The sequence below is a fragment of the Belonocnema kinseyi genome, chromosome 6 (assembly GCF_010883055.1).
Source record: "Belonocnema kinseyi isolate 2016_QV_RU_SX_M_011 chromosome 6, B_treatae_v1, whole genome shotgun sequence".
Lineage (NCBI taxonomy): Eukaryota > Metazoa > Arthropoda > Insecta > Hymenoptera > Cynipidae > Belonocnema > Belonocnema kinseyi.
In genome coordinates, this window is record NC_046662.1 from 71,009,426 (window position 1) to 71,027,940 (window position 18,515).

Here is an 18,515-nt window from a genome sequence, read left to right on the forward strand (position 1 = left end):
CCCCCGCCACTCACCCATCAAATTGATGACGTAGTTTATGGTTGGCACATAAGCAAAAAGTTTTTGGATTGGAATATAAATCAGCATATTCAAAAAATTATTTATGTAACCTACCAGGAAAAAGGTGACCAAATACTGATTAACCCCACACTGAGGGAGTTCAATACATTAATTTCTTTTGCGGAATTTTTTATCAGGGTGTGATATTTTTTATTCCCTAGAAATGATTGTATATATTTATGAACCCTTGGCTCATATACTCGCGGATGTTTTTGAAAGGGGAATATCTCAATCACGAGTTCTTCGATACGACCAAAGGATCGTTTCTCGGTTATATAGGTGCAAGCAGCGGTTATTTGCGGCTTTTATATTTGTCGGTCGTTGGTACGACCTCGCGAGCTTTGGCTATTACGCTCGCAAAGAGCGTTATGTTCGTAGTATGGCGGTCCGCGGCGCGTCAAAGAACGCTCATTAAATGCTGGCAATTAACTGCGGCCGAACTTGGGCCCCAAGTCCCAAGCGCTTCCCCCTCCCTTTCTACTTCCTTACTCCCTTCCCCCCGTCGTCCGTCGCGCTTTTATTCTTCTTTACCCTCCCTTCCCGCTCTCTTTCTGCGCTTGCTCGCAATTCTGTAAGCTGTAAGGTGTAAACGCGAGTCTGTTTCTCAGGCCCACGCACACCTTTGAATGGACCTTGCCAGTTGCCAACAAGAAAGATCGGCATGCGACCCATCTATCACCCATGATAGCTATTATCCATACTCATTTTTATAGGGATTGTCAAGTGTTCACTGCACACTGAATATTACGCAACCTTGATCATTAATATTTTTTTATTATTTTTAATGCTCCGAGTTTGGCCAACTTGTCAATATTTCCAATAATTTTTATGTTTAATCAATTAGACATTTAATCAGTTAGACATTTTTTAATCAATAATTTCCAATAATTTCTAAGTTTCATTAGTGAGACATTTAACCTGTAGAAAAGTTCATTCGGTAAAATTTTTTATCGGTTTCCACTTCTTTTTTATATTTTCATCCTAATGAGAAGTTATTGGTTCTATTTTAAATTTATCTGTTATTTAGCTGTTATCCATGCTCATTCTTATAGAAATTGTCGAGTGTTGACTGCACACTGAATATTGCGGAATCTTGATCATTAATATTTATTTATTTCAATTATTTTTAGTGCTGCGTGTTTGGCCAACTTTTAAAGAATTCGCATAATTTTTACCTTTAATTAATTACACATTTATTCTGTAGAAAAGTTCAGCCGGTAATACTTTCTGTCGTTTTCAACTCCTTTTTATATTATCATCCTAATGAGAAGTTATTAGTTTTATTTAAGACCGGTATTTTTTATTATTATTATTATTATTACACCATTAAGCCATTTCCCTTTCGGGGTAGGCGTGACTCACTCGGCAGGGGAAAGGAATAGTGTGTGGATGGGATAGAGATTTTTCAGATTGATCCAGAATTCTCGTGCTATTTATGTAAATAACACGTTCGTTTCGCAATACTGCTCCGACCCAGGTTGCTGATCAATCTCTCTAGCAATCACCCCAAGCGAAGAATCTCACGAAGCCGTTATGTAAGGTTCCCCACTTGGGTCCATTAATAGCCAAGGTCTTTGTTTCAGGCGTCGTTCACTCTACTGACACTCTTTTTATTAACTATTTTCCGCCATACTTTCCTGTCCTGGCATACTTCTCTAGCTTCTTTTATGTCCATGCATTTTTTCATGCAGGCTCTCGTGTTTCTGTGACTTCTTATGTCTCTTCTAAGTAGGGTCTCATTCACACATTCTAACCATTCTTTCCGTGGTCTACCACTGGGCACGTTGCCATTTACTTTACCTTGATACACTTGTTTCGCTAGTTGTTCATTTGGCATTCTCTCAACATGTCCGAACCATCTTAACCGATTTCTTTCCCATGTGTCTACTAGCGTCTCTTCTGCACCACAATCTTTTCGAATTATCTCGTTACTTACTTTGTCCATTAATATTGAAAAATTACAGTAGTACAAATTAAACAAATTAAATTTTTGAAATAAGGACACAAGGTACCACGAAATGTTTAATAACAAAATTGCTTGTCTATATTAGATCTAAAACTTTGCTATTTACCTGAATATTTAATTAAAAAAGATCAAATTTTTACCCAAAGAAATGAATGTTCAATTAAAAAAAAAAAATTAATTTGTAACTGAGAAATATTTTTCAGTCAAGAAAGAACAAAAATTCAACTAAATTGTCGAATTTTCGACCAAAAAGTCCACTTACCACCAAAGAGTTTAATTTTTCAACAAAACATTTTAGTTTATAAACAAAATTTCGAATCTTTCGTTGTTTATAAGACAAATTTGAAAATTAAACTTTCTTAAAGTTTCGAAAGCAAACAAATTTGAGAAAAATAAAAAGTGGCATTTTTCAGAAATAATTATTATAAATAATTATAAAATAATAATTTGTATGTAATAGTAGATAATTATAATATGAAAAATGTTCATAATACATGTATTTCAAAGACTTTAAGAAAACCAATGTTTTATTGTTTTTACTTGTTGACTGAAAAGGTTTATAAAATGAATCACCTTAATATTTATATTGTAATAGCTAAAATCGAATATTGGGAAAAAGAAATTGTAAGCTTAAAAAAAATTCTTCAGTCGATTAGTAGAGGTTACTATGAAAAAATTCTGAAGCTCTTGTTTATGTTTTTATAACAAATTATAAGTAATCGAGTAAAGATTGCAAATATTCAACTGTTTAGAAAGTAACAAAAATATTACCTTTAGATGATTCTTTAGAAAAGAAAAAAAGAAATGTTTCTTTTTAGGAATAGCTTTCCTGGTATATTTTTGAAAAGAATAAATATCAATTAGATTATCAGGTGCAGGAAAGGTGAAGATACTGATCTGACACCAAGTTGTCTGTTACCTCGTCCCACGAGAACCTGTAAGAAATTAATCATCGGCCACAGAATCACGCCCACCAAGCCTCAAGCAAATTGTAAAATAAGTCTGACTTTTTCCTGTAGGAGGGTAAAATTCAGCTTCTGTGAATCTAAGCGAGCTGTCAAAATACGTCAATGGATGAGTAATAGTCGACGCTTATTAAAGAAGGACAGACAAAAAGGAGAAAAATAGGGACAATTAATGAAAGAAACCCAGGAAACGGAAGCATTGTACAATTATATTTATATCTCATAAGTTTGGACAAATCTTTGATTGTCAGAGAATTGTATCATCGTTTTTGAATGAAAAATGGACCAGAAACATATACATGTATAAAAGAAAATTACTATTTAACGTGCTCAAATTTATTTTTTAAATGTAAACTAGTTTGAAGGAAAAGATTGTAGAATTTCAGCTTCACAATTAGTCGAAGAACATACAAAAATATTTATTACGAGAGGTACTTCTGCAATTTCATGCAATCCCATATAATCCTCTGCAATCCCATGCAATCTTTTACAATACCTTTTATTCTAATAAATATTATAGGATATTCAATACACGTCTACAATGCATTTTTTACAACTTTTTTATGATTATAGAAAAATCATTATAAGAAAATTAGTATAGAATTAAAGAATATTAAAATATTGAAATAGTTATAATGTGGAAAATGAAGAAAGTACAAACGAAGGATTTAATCATTTATTTAAAGTACTAGTATTTTTTGCAATTTTTAAAGAATTTTTACAGTTTTTCCGCTATTTCATCAGATTTTATTTTAAAAATTGTAACATTTTAAAGGTTTCCATACATATCCAAAGGTTTTAAAGGATTCCGCAGGATTTCATTAAACTTCGAGGGATTACCGCACTGATTTTATGTGATTCCCAAATATTACAAATAAATTTAAAAGATTTTAAAAGTTTTCAAGAGATTTCAAAATATTTCGACGGATTTTATGGAATTTAGAAAAATCTCGAGACAGTTTAGAGGATTGTAAAGATTTCTAATCCTTTCCGGGGATTTTAAGTGATTATTGTAAAGATTTTGAGAAATTAAAAAAATTTCAAGGGATTTGAAGATCTTTCTGGTCAATTTTTCCACATAAATTATTAATTTAATTTCATATAAAGGGATTCCTAGCAATTTTGAAGATTTCAAGATATTTTATAATTTTGAATATTTCCAAACATATCAAGCTTTCAAATAATTTTCTGAGATTTGCAAATATTTTAAGGGATTTCCAGTAAAAATTCGTTTTTTGTTGTTGACATTCGTATTTTAGATCAAATGAAACTTTTTGTTTGAAAATCCATCTTTTTTGGGCAGTTGAACTTTTAACAAAAAATTTACATCCCCCCCCCCCCAAAAAAAGGCTTTTCTAACATAAATAAAATATTAATTTTCATTTTGAAAGGTCGAATTTTTAATAAAAATTTTGAATTTCAACGAAGAAAGATTATATTCGTATTCAAACAAAAAATTAGAAAAAGGGGACGTTTATTAAAAACTTACATAAATTAAATTTACTTAAGAACAGGAAAAGAGGGGAATAGGTGAAAGTGTGTGAACTCTACAATATAAAAGTTAAATTTTCAAATTAATAGTGTAATTTTTAACCAAGTAGTGGCTCTCTATATTTATATTAGTGAGATTTCCCTGATTTTTTGTGAAAAAAATATTTAAATTTTCCCAAAAAAGTTAATTTTGAACAAAAATAGTTTAATCACCTAACAAATTATTGAATTTTCAAGCTAAAAAGACGATTTTTCTACAAAAAAAGGCAAATTTTCTACCCGAAAATGTGAAATTTCAAGAAAAAAATGCATCTACAAGTTAATAGTTGAATGTCTTCCTTTTGGAGGTATTCTTGTAAAGACCTAAATTTTCAAATATAATTTTTTGACATATTTCGGTACAATACTAACCCAGGAGTTCACAAGTACAATTTTTAAAAAATTTGCACGTGCCTTTGCGTGTTACTTTTTTCTGTTCGCCGTATCTCAAAAAGTAAAAGATGTGTCTTTTGTGATCATGAAATTTAAACAATTTTAACTAAGATTAATAAGATTCTGCTTTCTGGTCTGATAAAATTTTGAGCTAAATTAGCGTATTTTGTCGCATCTTTGAGACGCATTGATTGACCTATTTTTTAAACTTTTATTACCTACCAGTACCGAGTTATAAAATTTCTACAAAAAATTCTTTTGTTTATATTAGAATTTTTTATATTGAAAATGTAACAATAATGTATGTATTATATTTGTTCACGTCACTGATTTGCATCGATTGATCTATTGATGAACCTTTTGATCCTTCAGCACCGATTTATGACATAATGAAAAAATTTGTATATTCTGTTTATATGAGAAAAACTGTGTTAATATTATAGGAATACTGCAGTGTATCTGATACCTTTCTTTATGTCTTCGAGACACGACGAGTTACCTATTGACGAAAACTCTATGACCTCCTATGGTCCCAGATGAAAAAATTATATATAGTTTATATATAGTGCATAAGACAATGATATTATTCATTTGTTTTATGAAATTTTCTATGTAAAAAAAAAGGAAAAAAACAATGTTTTGTCCGTTATATATAAGTTATTTTTTACCTGGGATCTAGCAATACCCATTTATAAGTTTAAAAAAATATATTATTTATCTCGTTGATATGAGAGAGAAATTTTCAGTTGCATGAATAAAACAGTAATATATGCGATATATTTGTTCGCGTCTTCGAGACGAATATATTGCACAAATCAGGAACTACGAGTATTTATGACCTAACATAACCTACTAATATCATTTAAACATTTTTTAATACAAATAATTTTCCTGCTTTCCATGAGGGTTTTTTTGATATTGGGAATATAACAGTACTGCATTTGACATCATTGTTCGCATATTTGAGACCCGTGAATAAAATTTTTGGTAAAACATAAGCATAAGTTAGATAAATATTGATAGTATCAATTGTTATTTTAAAAAAATTTTGTTTTCAAGGAAAAATCTTTCCATGAGAAAGCAAATTTATTTGATACTTTCGAGGAGGAAGCAAAATGCTCATGGAATGAGCAAAAATACACCCATAGTGAATACATTCATAGAACTTTGCAGCGGTATTTTCAACTAAAATGATGAGTTTTCAACAAACAAACCAATTAATTTTTCACAAAGGAATTCAAGTTTAAACCAGGTAGTTGATGTTTCAACGAAAAAGATAAATTTGTTAACAAAACTTGTAATAGTTCATATTTCATCCAAAAAATTTAGATTTTAAATAAAAAACAGTTGAATTTCTCAAGAAAGGCGAATTTTGAAGAAAATAGTTAAATCTTTAACCAAAGCCGATTAATTTTTAACAAAATACATGAATTTTTGATAAAACAGTTAAAATTTTAACTAGAGAAGATCAATTTTCATTTAAAAAGATCAGTTTCGACAAAAATGTAATAGCTACATTTTCAGTAAAAAAACTAATTCCCATTAAAAATAAAACTAATTTTTAACCAAATTGTTTATTATCAAACAAACAGATGAATTTTCAATTCAAATTATGGAACCTCAACAACAACAAAATTTAACAAAAGAGATCAACGTTCAACCAAACAGTTAAATATTCAACCAAAAAATGAGTTTTTAACTTAAAAGATTAATTTTCTATCAAAAAAGAAGATTTTTTAAAAAAATATATGGATTTTCAAACGAATAGTTGAAACGTCAACTACAAAGGATACATTTTTAACGAAGTATGTTAATTTTCAAAGGAAAAATTTCTAGTTAAATTTGGAATAGTTAAACTTTTAGTTTAAAAATTATTTATAAATAAAAATTAAACAAATTTTCATTAAAATAATTATGTATTAACCAAATAGCAGAATTTTAAACCAAATGAGATGAATTGCCAACTGAAAATACAAGAATCAACATTTCTGAGGAAAAAAACCTTGAAAAGAGAATCTTTCACTAAATTTGGAAAATTTGTTTAAATTTATCATAAAAAAACGCGCTAAATGTTCTCTAATTTTTCAACGTTGCTTCCACCGTCGCCCCCTTCCGCCTTCAATACCGATCATAATCTTTGGTCAGAAATTGGTAAATAATGAATTTTTTAACAAACGACAAATTTTCAATCAGTTGAATCAAAGGAAAAACAACTAATTTCTAAAAATAAATTTAAATCTTCAACTAAATAGATGATTTTTAAATGAAGAAAGATGAATTTAATAATGAATAATAAAATTTTCAACTGAAAGAGATATTTTTTAACCAAAAATGCAATTCTTCAATGTTCAGTTTAAAAAACTGAACTAAAAAATTAAAAGACTTTTAAATCAGTTTTGGTGGGAACTACCCCCACCAAAAATGGTAACATAATTTACGGATGATCCCATATTAATATTATATTAAAATTTGTAACATAAATAAAAAAATATTTAACAAAAATCCATTTCTCAAACCTCTCATGCTTCCTTACGCAAAAATTAACAATTTCCTCCCACGAAATATACATAAGACCAGTACATTGAACTAAAGACATAATTTCGAAGAAGCTGTCAATTTTCCCAAGAGCAAGTTCCATCACCCGTTCCTCCGAAACGAAGATCTCAATCCACAGTTGTTCGAAGTCATCAGAGACATATATTCCTCCCAGGAGCCGTGAATTCAAAAAAATGTTAAACGCAACTTTTTCCTTCTATGGATCACCTGCTGGTCAAATGATCAATTGACTTCTCTTGAAGGTTGACACTGCCATCCAATATTCAACAATTGACCATTTTGGGCCCTGGGAGGTAGACAAAAATGAGAATATTCGCGAGCGCTGACTTACCCTATAGGAAAAATGGAAAGAAAAATATAGTCTTACGACGTAATTTCTCCTGGAGTTGAACTATCAATGGTTCTTTCTCTTCAATTATTGAAAGGTATTGGTCATCATTGTCATGCTCTAGAGTCTTGAATGAGGACTTGTTCGGGATTCGGGTTAGGCTCTTGGGACCGTAAGAGTTTTCTGATTTTAAATCGCTAACTGACTGTAAAATCGCTATGGGGGTGTGAAGGACCTCAAGGGGATTCCCCCAGGGCCTTGATACACCTAATTGTTCCCATTCAACTCTTTATCACCAAGGCGAGGCCCATTTTACTCCCTCTGGTTCCAGAATAAAGTTCTTTGCATTTCCCACTTTTTTGAAAACACTGTAATATTATAGTTTCAATTTTTCAAAAAATATTTTAATATGATCGGCACAAAGTCAATTCTTTATCACAAAATCTCAACCGTTATTCTTAATAAATTTAGACTTAGGGACGGTCCATAAAGTACGTTACCAATATGAAAACGGAGGGGGTGGGGTCAAGCCAAAAATAACAGCTGGTAACATGGTAACAACTTAGATAATTTTAAGTATATGCATTGTCAAAAATTCATATATTCTCAGGTTGGACATTAATCTTCGTGGCGTAAAATGATCTTTTTGGTTAAAAGCTTAAATATTTATTTGGAAATCTATATTTTTTGGTTGAATATTTTTATTTTGTTAAGGTCACCTTTTGGGTCAAAAATTCAATATTTCCGTTAAAAATTCATCTTTCTTGGTTGAAAATGAACTTTTTTGATAGAAACTAAACTTTGCGGGTTGAAAATTGAACTAGCTTTTAAAAACTTGGTAATTAATTTGTTAAAAATACAGCTATTTTGTGAACGTCATATTTTTTGTTTGAAAATAGAATCTCCCAAAATTTGTAACGTAGTTTATGGAAGGCCCCTGTAAGGTTGAGAGAAAAAGTTAAAATTAAAAGAAAATTTCTTTGTTAAAAATAAACCAAATTGAATATCGACTTTTTAATTCAAAACTTAAATTGTCTAACAAAAGATCTTATTTTATTTATTTTATATTTTGATGGCTTTTCAACTAAGTATTTTAAATAAAAGTATGTGAATTGCTTACTTAAAAATAGTTATATTCAGTGCTTTCAGTATATTTCTATTCTTAAAATCAGAAAATATTTTATGTTTTGAATGTTTTGTTTCTATGTTTTTTAATACAGTCGTTCTTATTATGTACATAATATACCCGATTTGCATTTTTTTGTTTTTAACATTTGAAAAATTTATTTTTGTACGATTTTCAGATTTATTAAACAAACTCTACATATGCTTAAACTATCTAGATATTCTTTTCAGGGGGTGAGCATAATTTGAAATAATTGTTCATTACATTATAGAAAAATAATTAACAAAAGTTATTTTTTGGGTTTGGCAATTCTTAGCTCATTACTATACAGAGTTTTGATGCAAAATATAAAAGAAATTATTTTTTCGTTACGATAAATTGAAAATAGATGCTATTTTAAAATTATGCTCACCCACTAAAAATTATTTTAAAAATTTAAAATCTTTTCTTTAAAAAAATGACGTTGAAATGCAACAAATATTGCAGGCTAAAACTTTATTTGTCCACAAAAATTTGCGTTGCCTCACTGTGTGCTGCACAGTGAAGAAAAGCCATTTTTGGTTCAAAATAACGTACAGCGTGAACATTTCGATCTAATTAGAAGTGAAAAAAGTCTAGGTAAATTATCCAGAGACTTTTTGAACCGCGGTTTTAATATAATTTTTAAGATTTTTTATAAATAAACAAATATGACAAAAAAATAGTCATTTTTTTATTTGAGGTTTCCGGCGCTAATCAAAGTTAAATTGTTGCAATTGCCTTCGTTGCATAAAGTAACTTCAGCTGAAGCTGTTTCATCATAATATAATAAAAAGTTGTATTGCAAGAATTTTAAACGGAAACAATATTATTATAGAAAAAATCTCTCTTAAGCTTATTCTTATTAACATTATAAACGAATTTAATAAAGAAATACATTATTGAGGCATTTCTCAACGAAAAAATTTTTTTTAATTCCATATTAGTCCTTTTATTTTTAAACTCTATGATAATTTTAAAAACATTTATAATTATTAGGTAAATTTTATGATTTTTTTAAACAAATACATTTTCAGCTGTTTCTCAACGAAAAATACTTTTTTTCAATGCCAGTCCTTTTGATTGAAAACTTCATTATGATTTTAACGACATTCATAATTAGTTTATAATATTTATTATTAAAAAAGACGTTATCAAGTAAATGCACCATTCAGGTATTTCTCGACATATATGTAATTTATTAAGTAACGATGAATGTTGCTGAAATTATTATAGAGTGCGAATGGTGTATTTTTTAAATTTAATTTATTTTAAAAAAATCTTACAATTCATGAAATAACTATAAATGTGGATGGAATTAAAATGGAGTTCCCAATTGAAAGGACTGGCATTGAAAAAGCGAAATGCTCCGTCGAGCGACGTAGGGACTTTGCATTTATTTAGAAAATCATAAAATTCATCAAGTAATTATGAACGTTACTAAAATTATCATGAAGTTTCCAATTAACCCTAGATGGTCACTGTGGATAAAATTCACCCAAACAATTTTGGTATTTTACAATATTGTAATAGACAATTTTGGTGACAAAAACTATTAAACCCTTCTTTAAAAACCTTCAAGAAAACCTAAATGTTTTTCTTAGACTGTTAGAACTCAATATTACTACAGGATCATTGTTTTTTGGCGCTTGGGTGACTTTCACCCACTGCGACTTTTATGATATTCTACTGAAGTGTAACCACCTGGAGTTAAAAGTACTAACAACGAAAAAAAATTAATTGTGTTTTCGCCAAATTCCTGGATAACGCATTTCTTTATTAATATTGTTCACAATATTAACATGAATAAACTTTAAAGAAACTTTTTCCATAATAATATTGTTTCTATCTAAATTTCCTGCAATATAACTTGAAAAAGCGTAAAATGATTGAAAATTATAGAATGTATTCTTTCAACAAATAATTTTTTTGTTTATCTTTTGTTCGTCGTATTTATTTATGAAAAATTGAAACAATAAATTAAAAATTGGGCTTGACAACTCTCTGAAATATTTTATCAACTTTTTGAAAACAAACTTTCATGGTCAAATCGCTCACGATTTGTGGGCTGTATGTTATTTTGAACTAAAAATCAATTTTTTACCACTGTGCTAAAGGGCTAAAGATATTAAAAATAATTTGAAACAATTTTTAAGGGGTGATTATAATTTTAATAAATTATTTATTACGTTATAAGCAAATTGATGAACAAAAGTTATTTTTTAAGATTCACTTTGTTTAGCTAATTCAAATCCAGAGTTTTTATACAAAATGTGAAATAAGGTAATTTTTCATTATTATGTTATATTATATATATTTTTTTTAACCAACAGGCTCAATTTTTTACATAATAAAACTAAGAATATCTTTGATAGTCTTTTGCTATCATATTACGTACATAAACAAGAATTATTAACTGCTTTAAAAATGTTCATTAATAAATTCAGAGGCTGCCTATTTTTTAACGAATAGGTTCTTTGTGTGGAATCAACTAAGAATGTATTTTCAATAACACTTTTCTTATGTATAAAAAATTGAAAAACTAAATAAAAAATCAGGTTTGACAATTCTGTAAAATCGTATCAACTTTCTTTTAAAATATTCGACGTCCAAATCGGTTGATATTGGTGGGCTATACGTGATTTTGAACCGAAGGCGTAATTTTTTTTCTATTGTGCGTTTTTTGGCTCGCGTATGATATTGCTAGTTTAAAGAATAAGTTGCTGTTGAAAAAAATTACTGGATTGTAGAAAATTACCCTCATATAGTATAGTATATTATATTTTTCATTTTTTATTTTTTATTTTTATTTATATAGTACACATTTATACAGACTGATTGTAGTTTATGGGGAGCTGATTGCAGCAGCGTGGGTCGGTTTTGGTACGGTGGTTGGTGGCGGTTAGGTTGCCCTACTGAAGCCATTCACTCCTGTACTTACATACGTGAGTAGGTATAAGTCCATTCTCACCTTAGTGTTTCGTTTCGTAATCATTAAGATATGTATTATCCTCTTATGATAAATCGAACAACGCTTACCGTATCCGATCAAAAATTCGGTATGCACAAAAGAAAAGTGGGACATAATTTTAAGTAAAACATACCCATTTTATCATTTTCTATCTAAAATTGTAGATTAGGTACCAAAAGAAAAAATGGGAACTTTACTAAAATTGCGGCTTGAATAAAACTTGGTATCTTTAAAAACTGGAACTCCAAGTGAAACTTGTGGAGACCCAAAAGGGTTTTTTTGGAGAACACTTGAGTAGAGCAACATGAAGGTGCTTTCACACATCGATAACTTGAGACGAAACGTTTCTAGCATATGAATACGTCTTGATGTTAATGAGTTTGATTCATAAGCTGCAAATTATATTTATCAAGCAATAATATCTACACTGTGAAAAATGTTTCGAAAATTCCGACATATTGAAGATACTAAGGTAACTGAAATTTACGAAATTAGGTTCACTGTTAAAAATGTTCAGAAATTTACGAAACATTTCAGACGCAAAAGTAACGAAGATTTCCAAATTTTTGTCACCAAATTTGGGATTACGATAAAATGTTCGTGAATTTACCAATTTTACGAAAAGTTACAAAGTTTAGGAGCAAATTACGAAAACTCTTCGCGAAATTACGAAAATACTGCGCATGACTCGAATCCTTTCGGTACCATTCGGAAGGACGCCGCCGTTTTCACTTAAGTCGCTAAGTCGCAGTATCAGCAAGGAAAAGGTCACGTGATTTAAAAAATTCTTTCTACATATTAATTTCCTTCGCAAGTAACTTTTGAGTTCAAAATCTCCGGTTGTCTCATCATTAGTGACTAGCGTGTCAGGAAATTGTCTATGCCTGGCATCGTAAACATGGAAGTGAACATTGATAGTTTCTGTGACAAAATAAGGAATGAGTAAGTTCAAACTGAGACTCAACCAAATATACAATGCAGATGATTTCAGTAACGATAACGTAAAATTCCAAGAATAACCATTTTTTTCGGTTCATTAAAATTTCAATGCATAAGCAATGTATATGTATTAAAATTATAATTGACCGGGAAAGAAATTATTACTCTTGGAATTTTACGTTACCGTTACTGAAAATTATAAAAAAAATTTTGGATTTTGACGAAACATGTAACTGAAAGATGATGCCGTTAGCACTACTGAAAATGACGAACCGTTTCGTAACTTTAAGAAATATGTCACTGCAAAATGCTTCCACTGCAAGTTTCGTAAAATTCCGAAAGAAATTTTGAACAGTGTTGCTGAAAACGAAATTCAGTAACTTTTATAGTAAATTTACTAGATATTATTCAGTTTCAGAAGTGGTTTCTAAAAATTACAAATAGTTTCATAAAATTCCTAAATGGTAACAGAAATCGTACCGGAAAGAAGTCCGCACTTAAATGCGCACTCCTTGCTTTTCGAGCGCGTTCGGCTAGCTAGCAGACGAACCATGGAGATTCAGTATCGGTATTAATCGGGGTGTTCGAGAGATATTGTTTTGATTTGTTAAAGAAGGGGGGGTACTTTATTCATGTACATAATTTTTAGGAATATCAGACGCCAAACAAATCTTGTGAGTAAAAAACGAACCTAGCTAACAATTTTTGTTAAGTCCGGGAATTTTATTGGTCAGGGAAAAGTTAGGGATTTGAAGAAAAAAATTGTGTAACATAAGTCGAGAATTTCTACAACATTATACAGTCAGGCTGAATATTTTGTAAATTTTTTCAATTTTAATTTAGGGAAAATATAAAAATCGAAAAGTGGGAAATTAGAAAAAAATTAAAAAAAGTTTTGTAACTTTGTAAAGTAACTTGTTTATCTTGTATTTATATATTTTTTTGCAGTTGGTTCCTCCAGAATATTACCTCTTTTAGTTATAAAATTTATTATTAATTTGAAAATTAAACAATTTTGTTGAAAAGACAACCCTTTCGGTTGAAAATTCAATTTTTGTTTTGAAAATTCTTCTTTTTGGGTTGAAAGTTTAACTGGTTTCGTAGAAAATGGACTTATTTTTTAAAACTCATATTTTGATGCCAAAAAGTAAAAAAAAAAGTTTATTGGTGGGCAATTAAACTATTTTTCGAAAAGTTGTTTTTATTTTGAAATTTCATCTATTTCACTAGAAGTTGCATATATCTTCTTTTGATAAAAATGCAATGGTTTGGTTTATAATTCAAGAATTTTGTTAACGAGTTTTTCTTTTCTTGTTAAAAATTCATATTTTTGGGTAGAAAATTCAACTATTCTCACAGAAAATTCTTTTTTTATTAAAAACTCATATTTTATGTTGAAAAATCAAACTGAAATCTTTTTTGGAAGAAAATTCAACTATTTTTTAAAATAATTTGTCTTTGCGATTTAAAAGTTCATCTATTTTAGTAAAAATGGTATCTTTCTTAGATAAAAATGCAACTGTTTGTATAAAAATTCAATAATTTCAAAAAAAAAGTTATCCTTTTTTAATAAAAATTCAACTGTTTCGTTGAAACATCGTCTATTTGGGTTAAAAATTCAAGTACAATCTTCGCAGAAAATGTGCTTCTTGTTCAAAACTTTTATTTTCATGTGACTTGAAGATTAATCTTCTCTCTGTTTGACGAGTCAAGTCCTTTGATTTTTAATTTTTGTTCAACCACTTTTTTTTAAATAATTTTTTTGTGCATCATTCATATTTTTTTTAAAAATTCATTTCTTTGTTTGAAGGTTTAAGTAATGAAAAAATTACATAGGAACATTATGGATAAAAATTAAAATAACATTTTGTATACATTTTGTGAGTAAAGTTCTACAAACATGTAATGTATAGAGAAAATATTGTTTGGTTCATTTTTTAAATATAAATTTGAAGTATATATTCGTCTCAAAAATAAAAATGGTAGTAAGTCTATATACGATGGTTTATATGCAAATAACTATATGTGAAATAATGTAATCAATAATCAATGTTGAAAAATTAAAAAAAATATTTTAATGTTGCTTAGAGCCTCCGTGGTTTCATATTTAGAACAAGTAACAGCTGAAAAAGTATATATAAGGACATTAATATTTTAAGTTAAAATTAAAGTAGTACGGGCACGTAAAGAATATTTTTCAGAAAAAATGTTTAATTATACTTTTAATAAACGTAAGATCATTAAAGATGCGATAATATGCTATAATATAAATTCTATTATTTATAATAAATAGGAAAAATAATATTTTTTCGAAATTTAAACTATGCACGGAAAGCAACCAATTGGATGCCGATTTCGACGCATGCGCAGTTGAGTGAAGAGCTCTCGTTGGGAGCGCTGCTCAATAGTTATTTTAATTTTACCACTTCATTCCAAAATTAATGTTATTCAAAGTTTTCCCTAATTTATTTTTATGATGACTTTATTATTAAAGCGGAATAAAAGTTTCATTTTGACTGATGTAATTGTAAATATACTTACATTGCCATCTATAATGATTTTATTTATATTTATTGAAAAAAGACAATTTAATTTATTATTAATTTATTTGAGGTTAAGTTTCAATTAGCCACAGAGCTTTACTTACATTCATTTTCCTCACTCAGGTTTCGACTGGCAAGTGCTCGGTGCCTCCAAACTCGTGGAGTACTCGCCTTATGCATTTTCAATACATAATTGATATAATATATTATAAACTTTAGTCAAATTCGAATTTCACTGCAGTATCAGAAAATAATAAGCAGCACTAGTTCTCTGAGTGCATGGAGATGGCGTTTGAGTAGGAAATCGGTCTGGTCCAAGTATAGGACACAGAGTTATACCAATTAGGGCCAGATTAGGAATCCCCATCGGGGCCAGATCGGTATTAAGTTCGAAATCGGGCGATTTTTGCACGGGTATAACATAAATACATAAGAAGTCGTTTGTATTAACTTCCAACTACTTCGACATTCAACCGAATATAGCTCATTTTTAACCAAAAATATGACTTTGTAACCAATAAAAATTGTAATAATGTCAAAAAGACTTTGACATCGATATAATAGCTGGAGTCGAGTTGCGGATCCGCCAGGAAAACACAGCGGCTGGTGCCGCCCCCCTCCATGCTACTAACTTCCCGCTTCTTACCCAGGCTTAGGATTGGCAGCAAAATGTATCAAACAAATTTTTTTATGCAGGGGTATTTAAAAATTGATGGGGAATATGTATTGTCAACGATATAATACTAGAATATCAATAAACTAATCTAACTAATTTCTCACCTAGACTTCACACATAAATATAATGAAATATTATTTAACCAAATATTATATCAATAAAGTGAAGTTAATATTGAAATTAGCTACATATTTCCCTGTCATACATTTCAGCTTCATGGTTGTGATTGGTTTTGCTTTCAACCATTTTTTTCGAACCGTTAAGTTTCAGACAAGCTGTACAATTTTTATTTGTACATACCCTCGAATAATTGCCACACTCCAGTAAGTTTTTAAATCTAAATTCAAATTCGTTAAGAACTATCAATTCCACCCCTTTTTCGCTTACCATGCACTCCATTTCTTCATCGGAAAGCGGGAAAATATTTGGAATGCCACAGACAAACACAAATTGACAACTACTTAGAAGGAAGAAAAATCTAAAACTAGTGAAATCAAGTAGCGAAAATGTTCCTCCCGCCTTCCACTCTCGAACGACGAAAAGCGGAGAAGGTAGTAGCATAGAGGGGAAGACACGACCCACTGTGTTTTCCTGACCGATCCGCAACTCGACCCTAGCCGGTATAATTAGATTCGTATTTTGCTTTTTTTTTAGAGAAAATGATATATAATCTCATTTTAATACATTTTATTATCGCTGATTATGGTGGCGATTTTTATTATATCTTTAGAGTATAACAATAGTAGGCATTAAAATTAACAAAAAGCTTGACATTTACATTTTTGTACTAACAAGTAATATTTGGACAAAATGCAGTCGTTAAATGATGAAGGGATAGTTCTGAAAACAATTAAATATTTTTTTATTAATCTCAAATTACATCATTTTCGTAAGCTAGCGTTTTACCAGTACTATATCCTGTTCAACGAGAGAACGAAATGGGCCGCGCAGTTTTTTTCTTGAGGGAGGCGTCGACAAATTTTTTTCTTCGATGTACAGCCAATCGCTGTTGAAGGGAAACACAATTTTTTCAAATAGACTGACCCAAGAGCTCTCTGAAATTTTTTTATAACCTTCATTAGGGCCGCCACTAAATCTTTGCCTGCGGGATCCTACGCCTACATTTCCCTTTCTTTGACAATCTGCGTGCGGAGAACGAAATTTCATCTTTTCGGAATTTCGTTCTCTCGTTGAACAGAGTATATATAGTGTGCATTTCCGCGCCATTACTTTAGAGCATTATCAGTCTGTACAGACCCAGTACTGACCCAGTACAGATGCCCAGAACTAGGACTCCAGCAATCCGTACTGGGCCAGTACTGCGCCAGTGGTGTATTTCCACCTGGGATATATATAAAAAATGGTTGGCTTTTTGGCCTATAGAATAATTTGAATGTCAATAAATCCCGGTGACATTTTTATAAATAATTAAGTTGCGCAAAAAACTTTTTTCAATATCAAAAAAAAAAATTTTAAGACGAAAATGTTTAAGAGTGAATCATTAAAATATTATTTAGTGTATATGGACATCATCTTAAAGAAATTAAAACTTCTAATCACCCAAAATTAAAGATGTTTACAGAAAAAAAATGAAATTATCTTACAGAATCTTTTCTTCAGATTATGAAAACCGATTCATTATGAGGGAAAATTTACGTTCTGAAGATGTTCGAAATTAATGTTTTTAAAAAGTAGTTTATTCGCGTAAGCAATCTGAACTGTTGCATTTCTAACATGGTTTTGAGAATATATAAATCTCCATTGTCCGAAGTTTGAAACCAATGGTTTCTCAATTTATAAAAACAAAAGAATCATAAATCTAAGAAAATGGGAAAAGCTGTCTTATATAAAAATATAATATTCTTCAATTTAGTTATGTTTTACCAACGAGTAAAGTTATCTACTGCTATCAATATAGACATCTTATAATGTGGTTTTCGTTTTGAAACGCCATTTAGGAACATTTTAAACTTTACTGAAACAATAAAAAAACTTGTGAAACTTGTAAATAATCTACATCACCTGCACCAAAATACTGTTTTTACAAGTCACTGTATCAAAGTTGAAAAATAATCCGTATACAAAATTAATAAACCTCTGCCACCTCTGTACTCCTTCAAAGGAGATAAACAGAGTGATGAAATACAAATATCATACAAAAGAACAATTTTCAGATCTTCACTTTCTTATTACAAATCTCTCAAATAATCAAGAAAGACAAGGCGACAAGTCTGAGATAGCCTAGTATACAAATATACTTTAATAAAACCTCAGAACATTCAGTTATTCAGTTTCGCACAAAATTCTGAATTGATCAGTTTTCTCTATATTCAGAGAAAATGAAGACCTCTATTACCCTGTTCTTCACTTTGGCTATGTTCTTCACTTTGTTTGGTACGTATAACAATATTACATTTTATCTAAAATAGGCAAAATAAGCGCTC

General features: G+C 29.7%; 1 protein-coding gene across 4 annotated transcripts in view; it reads left to right on the plus strand.

Annotated features, from left to right (window-relative positions):
* The window catches only part of LOC117175011, a 40,077-nt gene that overhangs the window by 19,689 nt on the left and 1,873 nt on the right, over nucleotides 1-18,515 (plus strand). For 3 of the 4 annotated variants that reach the window (XM_033364507.1, XM_033364508.1, XM_033364509.1), the window contains exon 2: nucleotides 18,246-18,465. In XM_033364507.1, the coding sequence (XP_033220398.1) occupies nucleotides 18,411-18,465 (55 nt within the window). In that variant the 5' untranslated portion in view covers nucleotides 18,246-18,410. The remainder of the gene's footprint in view (nucleotides 1-18,245; nucleotides 18,466-18,515) is intronic. The other variant, XM_033364510.1, reaches the window with a different exon arrangement.